Source organism: Carettochelys insculpta, chromosome 3 (genome assembly GCF_033958435.1).
Source record: "Carettochelys insculpta isolate YL-2023 chromosome 3, ASM3395843v1, whole genome shotgun sequence".
Taxonomy (NCBI): domain Eukaryota; kingdom Metazoa; phylum Chordata; order Testudines; family Carettochelyidae; genus Carettochelys; species Carettochelys insculpta.
Window position 1 is genome coordinate 76,635,404 of NC_134139.1, and position 13,370 is coordinate 76,648,773.

At 46.2% G+C, this 13,370-nt stretch overlaps 1 protein-coding gene across 2 annotated transcripts in view; it reads left to right on the forward strand.

The window, feature by feature from the left end:
* The window catches only part of PCNX2 (pecanex 2), a 258,263-nt gene that overhangs the window by 138,503 nt on the left and 106,390 nt on the right, over nucleotides 1-13,370 (forward strand). For both annotated transcript variants that reach the window (XM_074988652.1, XM_074988650.1), the window contains one exon: nucleotides 2,709-2,886. In XM_074988652.1, the coding sequence (XP_074844753.1) occupies nucleotides 2,709-2,886 (178 nt within the window). The remainder of the gene's footprint in view (nucleotides 1-2,708; nucleotides 2,887-13,370) is intronic.

A 13,370-nucleotide genomic window follows, 5' to 3' on the forward strand; every position in this document is an offset into this window, starting at 1 on the left:
CCCTGCTAGCTGCCTTTTTATTTTTGTGCTGCCTGGTGCCAGCTGCTGTGCCCCCTACTCTCCACATCACATGGCAGCTAGGCTGTGAGTGGAGGTTGTGCTTGTATGATAGGAGAGGAAACTTCTTTTCAGTTGTTTACGTGTTGTCCTGTTCCCCACGTCCCGTCCCCGCCCCTCCGTCCCCAAGAGGTGCCACCCAGTCTGGAACTTTCTCTCGCGGCATCATGAGGCAGACAGGCTGTGGGTGGGGGCCATGCTTAGACAAGAAACTTCTTTTGAGCTGTTCACATTTTGTCCTGGGCCCCACATCTCCTCCCTTCCCTCCCCCCAGAGGTGCCATGCAGTCTGGAACTTTCCTGCGCCCAGCCACGTCATGTGGTTTGACCCTGAGCCAATAAAAGGATGTGCCTGTGCAAGGTGCCAGGCAGCTTGCATGTGGTGAAGGTCCTGTAGCCAGCTGGGGGAAGTCTCCCTCAGCAGCTAGGATACTGGGGAGCTGTCTTTAGTCAGGGGTCTTTTAGCCACCCAGGGGAAGTCTCCCTCAACAGACACGATTTTTGGTCAACATAAGAAAATACTTTGTCACTAGGGTGACTGTCCTCTGAGAGCAAGGGCTAGTGGGCTGGCTATAGTCAGGTGTCTTTTATTTGTCTGGGGGGGAAGTCTGTCTTGGCAGACACAATTTTCGGGGGTTGCCTATGACTGGGGGTGTTTTAGCTGCCTGGGGGAAGTATCCCTCAGCAGTCATGATTTTCGGAGCTGTCTGTAGTCAGGAGTCTTTCAGCTACCTGGGGGAAGTCTCCTTCAGCAGACAATTTTCTAGTCTGGCCATAGCTGGGGGTTCTTTAGATACCCAGGGGAAGTATTCCCGGGTGGTCATGATTTTTGTTGGCTGGCTATAGTCAGGGGGTCTTTTATCCATCTGGGGGAAAGTCTCCTTCAGCGGACACAAGGTACAAGACTGGGGCTACGTCTACACTGGCACCAAACTTTGAAAAGGCCATGCAAATGACCATTTTGAAGATTACTAATGAGGCATTGAAATGAATATTCAGCACCTCATTAGCATGCTGCCAGCCATGGCTCTTCAAAATTGTCACGTTTCGCTCCCGCACAGCTCATCCAGATGGGGGTCCTTTTCAAAAGGACCCAACCAACTTCAAAATCCCCTTATTCCTATCAGCCGATCTATAAGCACATCTCTTATACAGGCAAGCCAGACCCTCGCTGGAAAAAGAGACATTAGGTTAACACAGGAGGGGAATGAGGAAAATGAAATGTAGGAAATGAAATATGGGAAGATGTCATCTGATACCAACAGCCACTTGTGGGGGATTTTTTTCCCCGTACTGCACCAGTGAAAATATCCAGAATGCTTTGGGGCTCAGGGAACTGTGGGATAGGTTTCCACAATACACTGCTGCAACAGTTGATTTTGGCAACTTGGGCTTGGCAGCAATAAGTCAATTTTGTGGGGAGCACATGGGAATGTGAGGATGCTCTTAATCAGATTGATAAAACCGAGCATTAATAAATCAATTTTAATAAAATTGATTTTAGCTCTTAGTGTAGACACAGCCTCAGTCTACACAATTCTCCCCAGTGTTCCTCTTACTAACCAAGATCTTACCAAAGTCTCTTTCCCTGCTACTCTGCCCTCTTATTCCATGCACCTCCCCATTCTCCTATATCCTTCCTTGCTCTCAATAGCTAAGGAGCCTCCTTTAAGGCAGTCTGACTCAGCCCGCATTGAGAACAGTGAGAGATGATGACCAGGTTGATGGCTTTTAAGACTGTTATAATCAACTAGTCTGACCCCCTGTCTAAAACACCTATAGAACGTTGCCTAGTAATTCCTAGTTTTGCATTCAGAAATCCAAGTAACATTGAAAGACGTTCTGGTGGAGTAAGAAATTAGGTTTTTTTGGCATTTAGTTCAGACAATCATAACTAGGTGATTTGTGGAATGACCTGAACTCATTCAAAATCTGCATTAAGGTACATATAACAGTGAATAAGTGCTATAAAAATGGCACAAACTCTGAGCCTTAAAAAGACAAAAATGCACCACTTCATTTAGAACTTTCTGAGCTGTCAATTGTCACACGCTTTCACAAGCTTTCTGTTGCTTTGTGATTGGAATCAAGGGTTATTTTCAGCATTTTACAAATTCTGAAATTTATTTATTTATTTATTTTCATCATTTTACAAATTCTGGTTCATCACTATTTCATCCTAAAGTGGTGGTGATTTATGGTTTACTCGCCATAGTTAACAGTGGTATGTTTTCTAATGTAAAGCTGTGTAAATTATAGTGCTCTAAATTAATGGTGCCGAACTTAAGACCCAAGTTAAATTTTATTTTAGGGATATTATTTAATTATATCTTTATTATTTTATAAGGTACTTACTGCAGTATGGATGCTACTTTTACAATACAGAATCGTTACCATGTTACAGTCTGTAAATATGCCAGATATGCATCATGTTGGCAGTGTTCAGCTGTGCTGTGGCAGATGGATTAAATACACAGGATTATTAAAACAAAAAGTAGTATTAATGTAAAAATAAATTAACTCTATGTGTGTAGGTAGATATACTAATGAAGACTAGGTCTGATATGGCTATTCGTGTTCATTAGGTATAGCCTCTTTTTTTTTTTTTTTGGATTAACTTGATTAAGTTTTTCTTTTCTCACACTCCCCCAGCTGTGATATTTTCCTGATAACAATTGCTGGGATGAAGCTGCTCCGATCCTCATTCTGTAATCCTGTTAATCAATTTGTTACTTTAAGCTTTACTGCAATCTTCTTCCAATTTGATTACAAAGATATCTCAGAGAATTTCTTGCTGGATTTCTTCATAACGTCCATTGTGTTTCACAAGGCAAGTTTATAAACCACTGTTTTCTTGATATAAAATATTTTCATAGTTTGAATTATCTTTACAAGATCACTGTATTGACAAATGGCTGCTATGTCTTTTTAAATATTTATGTTATAATATCCTTTTAACAGAAACAGGCCATTAGTATATCAGAAGAAAAATCTCAGTGGAGGATAAAACTAGTAGTTTTAAAGTTGAATTTTTTTTTCCATATGAAACTTTGTATTTTCTTGTTTGTTCACATGGTGCCATAAAATTTCAGTTATTATTTTTAAAAATAGAGCAATAAATGACTTGAAAGAGGCCTTTTGAGACATTAAGCAGGGTCACCCATTGTATTAATTGCGTGAGTGTTTTTTATTTCTAGTCTTCCTTTGAAAGTGTTTGACTCAACAACTTCCTTTGGGAAATTAGTCCAATATTTAACCATCCATATAATAAGAAATGATTTCCTAAATCTGACTGTAATTTTTTCCAGACTTAATTTCAGGGCATTAACCTAGTTATACTGTACTTAATTTTAAAGTCAGTCTTTTTCCGTACTTTTACATTATTAACTGTAATGTGTTGTGGACTCTCTTCGTATTCGTCCACCATAATTTTATTTGACTTGTGTATATGGTGATAACATGGTCTTCATAATTCCAGATTGTACCCAAATGCATGACCTGCGCAGCTCGTCTCAAATTAGAAGCAGCTTAAATTGACATGGTGCTAAAATACCAGAATGCTTGAATTTTGTCTGCACTGTAGCCCCCAATAGTGCTAGTACCAATTATCTACTTTGGTTTGGTTTGGTTTTTAATACGGTCACCTGTCACCATGGTTTGTGAGTCCCAATACAACTAGACCTATAAGTGTCACTGCTGAGAAAGTGTTTTGCTTTACCCTAATGTAAGCATAGCCTCAGTCTGATCCATCTAAACTTGGCTGCATCTCTGAGAGGGGAAAAGGTTAATTCCATGGTTAACCCGAACAAATATTGTGCAGAGGTCTCACAGTCTAAATATGGAGGCCATCCTGTGCCCACAAGTAGCTTAGTCAGCCATGACCTAACCTGCAGCCTTACTGGGAAAGGCCCAGGATACTGACACTACCTCTGTAGAGTTGGAGGACCTTTACTGAACTTCTCAATTAGCTTACTCAGGAGTGAGTGGTGGGTTTCTGAGTGGTAATTGGAATGGTTGGTTGTGTTGAGTAATGTTGTTAAGTCCTAGCTGGATTATGGTGTGCGCTAGTAGACAGGGTAGCTTTCTTTTCTCAAAGGAGGTGTGCTGATTTTGGTTAATAGGTCCTCTCTACTTTTTCACTGTCTGAAAAGAGCATGGTGGATCCAGAATTACAGGTAAGGGCTGGGACACTGCAGCGAGTGCTGCCCTCCAGAAAGCAAGCCCCTGAAGGTATCTCAAATTGGGCACTCAGAATCAGCAGTTATCTGGGAAAATTGCTGTGTGACAATTAGGGTGGTTGTTGATAGCTGCATATATGTGGCTGTGGGTGAAGTGAAGGGTTTTTTGCTGTTTGATTTTAAGCGTTGGCTATTTGAAGCTGTTGTGAGATTTGGAATGTTAGCCCTGGCAGAGATGGATTAATGAGCAGAGCTAGAGAGTGAGACAATCAAAGGTGCATGGTAAATTAAATGTGTTTTTATGGGATGCTTGGTATGGTGAAACCTACAGTATTGGACTGAAGTTATGTATTATAGATATCATTGAGAATCCAGCTATGCCAGTTCATAACCAAAGTGGGATGAACAGGGCACAAAGCCACCAGGGTGTAAAAATCATGAAATGATCATAAGGAACACAAATGTGCTTGCTCACCCTGGCTACGTCTACACGTGAAGCCTACATCGAAGTAGCTTATTTCAATGTAGCGACATCGAAATAGGCTATTTCGATGAATAACGTCTACATGTCCTCCAGGGCTGGCAACGTCGACGTTCAACATCGACGTTGCGCATCACCACATCGAAATAGGCGCTGCAAGGGAATGTCTACATGCCAAAGTAGCACACATCGAAATAAGGGTGCCAGGCACAGCTGCAGACAGGGTCACAGGGCGGACTCAACAGCAAGCCGCTCCCTTAAAGGGCCCCTCCCAGACACAGTTGCACTAAACAACACGAGATCCACAGAGCCGACAACTGGTTGCAGACCCTGTGCATGCAGCATGGATCCCCAGCTGCAGCAGCAGCAGCCAGAAGCCCTGGGCTAAGGGCTGCTGCCCACGGTGACCATAGAGCCCCACAGGGGCTGGAGAGAGAGCGTCTCTCAACCCCTCAGCTGATGGCCGCCATGGCGGACCCCGCAATTTCGAAGTTGCGGGACGCACAACGACTTCACGATCCCTACTTCGATGTTGAACGTCGAAGTAGGGCGCTATTCCCATCCCCTCATGGGGTTAGCGACTTCGACGTCTCGCCGCCTAACGTCGATGTTAACATCGAAATAGCGCCCAACACGTGTAGCTGTGACGAGCGCTATTTCGAAGTTAGTGCCGCTACTTCGAAGTAGCATGCACGTGTAGACACGGCTCCTGGGTGCTAAAATGTCTACTTATAGCACTATTCTGTAGCCGAGGTCTTCCAGCTTCTCCAAATCTCCTTAAATCTGCGATTTCTCAGGTCATCAGTTCAGCAGGTGGACCTGGCTATGAATTGCTTTAAAAATTAAAATCGAATAGCTGAATTATTTATATTAGAAAGTCACATGCACAATGACCAGTGTTAATGACTATGTTTAAAAAGATAGAAAAGAAGTTCTTACCCACCACCTGTGCAGAACTAATTTGGAAAATGGCAAGTTGGATCCATTTGATCACTAAACATATGAGGTTTCCACTGTCTGGTAATTGGGGTCTCAAGTATTATATTTTACATAGTCATTTTAATGATAATTTTTTAGCATCGGTACTGTACAAGAAACTGTGTGCAAGCTCTCTAAGGCTCCATCTAAAGAGCAGAGCTATTTTGAAATTAGCTATTCTGAAATAGCTGTTTTGAAATAGGGCTGCTACACACCAAGAGCACGTCTACACTAGCACAAACTTTTGAAATACGTTTCAAGAGGAGGGGCTATTTCAAAAGCCTCCAGGGAGCATCTACACACAAAACACATCATACGGAAAGTAATTTTGAAATAACACAGTGCTCATTTTGAAAACCCTACCCCCTGCCCGTTTCAGGAAGAGCACTTCATTTTAAAGGCAGTTTTGAAAGAGAGCGTGTGTACGTTCCATGGGTTGCTCTTTCAAAAGAGTGGGTCTTCCACAGCACCGGCCAGCTGGCGCACGGAGATGTCCTTGCCAGCAGAAGCAGGGCTGTATGCGCCACACTGCCAGCCACATTTAAAGATTCAGGGACCTGGAAACCCCTAGGCAGAAAGCTGAGAGCATGCTGGCAGCAGACAAAGCACAAGCTCCCACCAGCACGCCCTCCACACCAGCCCATAGCTTCCCGAGCCTCTTGGCACTCTGCAGAGACAAAGGGCTGCTGCTCCACATAGCTGGATGGCACCTCAGTGAGCAGCCTTTAACTGCCTGTCCACCAGGCTGATCTCCCGAGGCCACCCTTCCTGCACTGGAGAACAGGTGCAGAGCAAGGTTAAGGAGATGCTGCAGGCATATTGCCAGGTTCGTGATGCAGCCAGCCACTTGGGGGCAGGGGCCACCACCTGTCCCCACTGCTAGGAGCTCCACAACCTTCTGGGGCCCAAAGAGGTGGCCCTGCCCACCTACCTGCTGGACACTACCTCTCCGGACCAGGAGCTCAAGAGCAAGCCCCAGGTAGTGCCAGGAACCATGTCAGGCAGCATCCACCCACCAATGGGCATAGAGAAACAGGCCCCGAGCGACAGTGGGTTCTCAAGTGATGCAGCTCTTGTCATCACATTCCTCTCTGAGCCATCCAGCTGGGCCCCCTCCACCAGGGCCTCCCCCAAGCTCCTGGAGCGATATGCAGGGAGGTCTCATGTATTTTGGGTGCCCCCAGTATGTGGGGAGGGGTGCCTGTCTCTGCCACAGCTGGTAGTAGGCCATTCTCACAGATGGCAGCTCTATTTGGGATGCTCCCCGGATGGCTGCGCTCCCCAGGCCCCGGGGACGGGGGCAGCATGCGGCACTCAGCACCAGCTCCTGTAGATAGCACCTCAGGCTGCACACCCAGGAGGAAGGTGAGGGGATGGCCGCCTGCATGTGCTACACCCCTGTGGGGTCCCCTAGCACCCTGGATCATACAGGACCCCCATGGCAATGGACAGGTGGCAGAGCACAGCCCCCAGGGCCAGGTTGTGGTAGTGATGGCTCATCCCTCTGTCCCCTTCGGTCTCCATAGTTCCACCATTCGTGGGCAAGCTGAGACCCATACACGGGCTGTGGAGCCCTTCACTGGGAAGCAAGGGGGCCGGGACCACACTCCATCCATCAGCCAGGTGGGGCTGGCACCAGGCCATGTGATGACATCACTGTGTGGAGGAGGAGGATGCCACTGATGCTGCCCACACCACTGCCCTGTGGGACATAACCACCATCATGCGGCATTGACTGGCAATGGCCTGGGATCAAGTGGCGGCCAGGCTGGACACCCTCACTCAGACTGTGACCCAGGCTCCCTGTCCCTTGCTAGCAACTCCCACAGCCCCCTCACCACGCAGTCCAGAGCCTTGCAGCCCTGCTCCCGCCCGATCTCACCCCATCTTTCCAACTGGCACTGGCTGAGTGGCTCACAGCCCGTGCTGCCCAGTGCAAGCCAGTCCCCCCTTCTCTTCCCAGCCCTCCCTCCCTGTCCATGCCTCCACATGAGCCCAAGGCTGAGCCTGAGCCCACAGGACCCATCCTGTGCCCCTGTTTCCCTCTACCCTTGTCCTTGTCCCAGCCATGACTGGGACTCCGAACCTGGGGTGGTAGGAGATCCTGTGGCTAGTGTAGATTCTGCCCCTTGGACCCTGCTAGAGCAATACGGACCCCAAACCCCCAGACCACCTCCAAGTCCTGTTGTGTGGGTGGGTGTGTGGGAGGAGGGTTGTTATTGTAAGTGCATGGGGGGGGGTGTCATAGGGCGTCCCACAGGGCCTCTTTCACCTGCACCTCATCTTGCTGCATCTGGCAGCATGGGGCAGTGGCCAGTTGCTCAAAGCCCTGGCTGGCCTCTGCAGCCCACCCCTGCACTAAGGGCTCATGTGTTGCCTCCACAATATTGTGGAAGGCACAGCGTGCCCCCACTGCGGCACACTGGGGAGGCTGACCTCCAGCCTCATGAGGAGGCAGCAAAAGTGCCCCTTGAGACTGCTGAACACCCGCTTGACCATGTTGCAAGCCCGGTTGAGGTGCTCGTTAAAAATGTCCTGGGTGGGCTCTATATGTTTTGTGTAGGGCTGCATGAGCCACGCATTTGGGGGTATGCGGCATCGGCCGTGATGCAGGGGGACGTGGTGGTGTCTCCGATAGGGAGCTCTCATGGGGAGATGTAGGTCCCCAGAGTTCCAAAAGACGCAGGTGTCATGGGCTTGCCCAGACCAGCCCACACACATGTCCATGAACTGCCCATGAGGGCCTGTAGCACCACAGAGTGGTACCCCTTGTAGTTTATGAAGGCACCTGCACTGTGCTCCAGGGCCCAGATGGCGATGTGGGTCCCATCCAGAGCCCTGAAACAGTTGGGGAACCCCAGCTCCTGGAACCCGACAAGGGTGACGTTAAGGTACCCGACACAGACAACCCAGTGAAGTAGGATGTGATTGATCACCTGGACGACCTGCATGGGGTGGAGGGACAACACATCCATTAATGCATGGAGGGGTGCTCCATGGGTCCCTGTCCCCTCTCCTCCAGCTGGCCTCTCCCCCATCCTGCCCCCTTGTTCCCAAGCCCCCCAACCAGGGCCCCCTCCTCTGTCCCCAGCCCCCCTGCCCTACTCTAGCCCCTTGTCCCCAAGCCCCCCTCCCTAGGCCCCCTCTTCTGTCCCCAAGCCCTCCTCCCCGGGCCCCCTTTCCAGGCCCCCCCAGTCCCTGGTGCCCTTGGATCCCCTTGCCTAGGACCCCCTCCCTCCCCGTGGTGGATGTGTGACCTGAGCATGGCTTATCTCCATGAGGACACTCCAGCAGTGGCCTTGCCCACCCTAAACTACGGCCAGCTGACTGGTGGCTGTCCAGCATGGCCAGCTTCCAAATCCAATGGCAACTCTCTTCTCCAGGAGCAGCACGGGCCACATCTGGGTGTTGTGGTGCTAAAGAGCTGAGGTGAGCCAGCGGCACAGCTCTAGGAGTGTTCCCTCACTCATTCAGAAGTTCCACAGCCACTGAGCATCGTCCCAGTCCTCCAGCACCAGCCGTTCCCACCACTCGCTTCTGGTGGGGTAGCCCCACAGGCACCAGATGACCTGGGGAGGGGGTGCTGGTGTCACACCATGAGGGCTGCCTGTACTGGTGCAGCCATCATGGTGGCCCTCCTGGAGCTTCTGGAGCACAGCAACTAGCACCGTGGCCAGGAGGCTGGTCATGACCTCGAGCAGTATGGCATCGGGTAGCTGCTTTGGGTTCGTGGTGTGCCCCAAAGTGTCTCTTCTGCTTGCTCAGGGTCTGTGGTGCTCTGGGTGGCAAGCCAGCCCTCAATGTGTGCAGACTGACAGGGGTGGGGAGGGACCCTTTAAAGGAGAAGCATTCTGTGGCCCCACGAAGGGCTTGTCCTCTGTGCAACCCCATCCATGGCATTTCCGGGCCCTTTCTTTCGAAAGAGCGCCCTGGACTGTGTGGACACTCCCTTGCAAAAGATGGGGACCAGTATTTTGAATGTGCAGATCGCAAATGTGATCTGCTTTTTGTGTGTGGATGTGCACTTTCAAAATGTGGTCTTCTGAAAGGTGAGTTTCGAAAGCTAACATTTCGAAATCTCACTGTAGTGTAGCTGCAGCCAAAATGTGTTTATGAATTGCACTTGGCTATTTCAAAATATATAGTATCTGCACACATAGTGCCTATTTCAAAATAGCTATTTCAAAATAGGTGTTAGTAAGACAGCAAATAGTGCTTATTTTGAAACAGGCGCTATTCTTCCTGCAGTGAGGTTTACTGATTTCAAAAAATGCATCGCGCTATTTCGAATTTATTTCAAAATAGCAGTTTCAGAGTGTACACATTTGCAAAGTTATTTTGAAGTAATGGCTGTTATCTCAAAATATCTTTACTGCGTAGAGGTAGCCAAAGTCATGATGTAGTAAGCACCTCTCTATTTTCTCTTCTGCCATATGCTGGAAGAAACTACATTTAAACTTGGCAGATGTTCACAATTTTTGTTAGTTGGTCCTCAGGTCTTACATCTTGCTGGTGAAGTAGGTCCACTAGTAATGTCAGATAGAATATCTCTGAATTTCCTAGTGATTGTGTTTCTTCCCTCTTCCCCTTGTCACAAGGCTAGTAGTGCAATCCATTCAAATCAGGCAATTCAAATCAATATGACTGTTCACTGAGCAAATCAGGGCATTACAACAGAAATGATTGCTCACAGATTTTCTCCACATTTGCTAATAATAATGCCACTTGCATTGAGATGATGCAGCTAACATCAGGGTTCAGTGAACTTGACTCTTGGTTTGGGTTTTTTGGGAGGTGTAGTGCAGATATTTTTAATCGAGATTGATTTTTCAGTTCTGTTTAATGCTATGTGACTTGTTAGTGTCATATGACTAATTTACTGCTCTTATGAAGGCATTTACTCCCATCTAAATTTTATATAAAAATTGTAGAATTCAAAATTGCAATGTTAAAACTGATTAGAAATACACAAAATGAATACACCAAGTTGGGATTCAAATGGCCATGGAAAAGGAGCAAGATAATGTTTTTAGAGTAGCTTATTTTTTTTTTAAATGATTGAAGCTTCTGCTCTCAACCTAAAGGGGACTGTCACCTTTTTTACACTGCAAAACTATAGTAGCTGCTCACAAAGGCAGCATCTACACTAGCAAGTTTACAAACATTTTTTTGAAAGAAGGGGCTCTTTCAAAATGTTCAGTGGAGCATCTACGCACAAAAAAGTGTTATTTCAAAATTAAATCAGGAAGAGTGCTTTCTTTCAAAACCTTCTTTTGAAAGAAAGCGTGTGTAGATGCTCCACGGGCCCTTTTTTGAAGGAGCAATCCTCAAGACTCCTGATTTTTCAATCCCTGGCCCATTCTTTCGAAAAAGCATGGGCTGTGTGGATGATCTCTTTCAAAAGAGCAGATCACTCTGTTGATCCGCTCTTTTGTGTGTGGACGCAGTCTTTTGAAAGAAGCTGTTTTGGAAGAGATCTTCCAGAAGAACTTTCGAAAGATTGTAGTAGTGTAGATGTAACCAAACTGTCCTCCTCAGACATATCCAAATGTGCCCATTGCAGATCTTTCAGTTGAGATAGGTTAGTGTTTTAAAAGATCTGCTGTCAAAGAAAAGTTATGGCCTTGATGTAGAAATGTCTACATGTGGTTCTTTGGTGTGTCCTATGCAAGAGGTCAGATTGGATGATCGTGATGTCCCTAAAATCTACAAATTTATGAAGGCACTTTAAATGTGAGCCACTGCTTCTCTCAGGAGCTCCCAGGGTGAAGGCAGTTTTAGGATGGCTACTTTGGTACAGGAACACAGGGTGCCCTTGTCTGTTCATTCTGAGCCTGAGATTCATAGCTTTCCTTAGGCTATTTATTTTTGGGCCTAGTAAAAACTAGAATTTTTGTAAAGCTGTGTAGCTTCCTTGTCATCTTAGATTAACATTATACACATCCTCACATATACAGTCTTGCATGTAAATCCAAGTGGGAATCATCTGACCCAGTGACATTAAATCTCTAATCCGTAGGGCCATATCTTCATACCTTCTGCCTTTAGTATGGTGTTGACAGGCAGTCTAATGGCCTCTTAATTTGTGTGTGGATGAACTAATTAGCAATACTAAAATATGAACTAATCTTATATTTTCTGATAGTCAAACTCTCAGAGGGTTCAGAATTTGTCTTTATGCATGAAACAGAGTAATCAAAGAACCAGAGCTTATTAATATGCCTTCATTAACACTGCATTCATTTGCCAGAATAGCCTTATTCCTGCTGAGCTCACTCATGGATACATATTTCCTGTCTGATATTTTTTCTGTTCCTCCCTCTTCCCGCATGATCGCCTGTGAATTTTCAGAGTAATGAAAACTCTACATTTTGTCATTTTTTATTTTTAATAAAGGTTTTGATCTTTTAATATAGCTTATCTTTGCTTTCGTACCAGGTGTCGTGTGTTAATGAAAGATGATATTCATGTCACCATAACTCCAGCTAAGAGAGCCAGGCAGTAACAGCTTGCCAAACTTGCTCAGATTAGTCTTAATTCTGTGAGCGTTTAACAGGTTTACCAGGCTTCCAAGGAGAGTGAATTTATGCATATCATCTTTTATTCTTCACCATCATCTTGATTTATAGCCCACTAATTAAATTTTTGGATATTTTGGCTTATTTTTGTGGATACAGCCCACATAGCTCAAGGTTAACCTGCAAGCTGCTGTGAATTAGTTACCGTAGTAAGATAAAAACATGGCTTTTTCTTCTTCCCTTCCAGTTTTCAGTCCCCTCCCATAATTCTAATGTTTTGATTTAAAGCTTCTGACGGTAAATCATTCATTCAGATTCTATTCCAATTCTTGCCTTTCTTGCACAGTAAAATCCAATTTTTAATCAGCTGCACCCTCTTAGCTCACTGCTGTTTCCTCATCTTTTGATATCTAGTATATATGTCCCTGATATGATGCTTTCTGTGGAGTAAAATACCCAATGCTGCACATGATGTTTGACAGGATAATCCTGATGGCTAGCAATTCGTTTCCTATTTTATACTGGAGATGTAGTTTAACTTATTTCCATTCATCCTTCCATCACTGATCTCCACATCTGACTTTGCTCCTGGCACAGTCTCCAAATTTTAAGCCTTTTTAAAAAGGAACTAAGACAATGCACAACAATGGGACAAACACACATTCTCAGTATAGTGTGGTGCTGTTTACACACACATGCTCAGTACTGATGAGGGTAACTTTCCAGTGGGTAGAAGTTTGTTGTTATGAGTATTCTGTATCATACATGTAAATACCTCAAAGATAGGTAGCACTCAAAAATATGATGAGCCCTAGAAATGGCTTCCTCCATGCAGCTGTTTACATAAGATGTTAACAAAGTTTACCACCAAGCTTTTCCCAGAGCTCCAGCAGGCTGTGTAACAGGGTCAGGCCAGCAGACCCTGTCAGGAAAAGGGAAAGGCACCTCAGGATGCAGCCTGAACTCAGGGAGGAAAGGAACCAGCTGTTTCAGCATGCAGGTGAAAACTGCAATTAAGTAATGAGAGCCAGCTGATCTCATGACCAGTGTGCTGGCTGGGCTTTTAAGAGCCATACTGGTCAGGGCAGGATGAGGGAGAGAGACCACAGAGGAGAGAGGTGGATGAGATAAGGAAGCAGTTGAGAGGGAGATGAGGAGA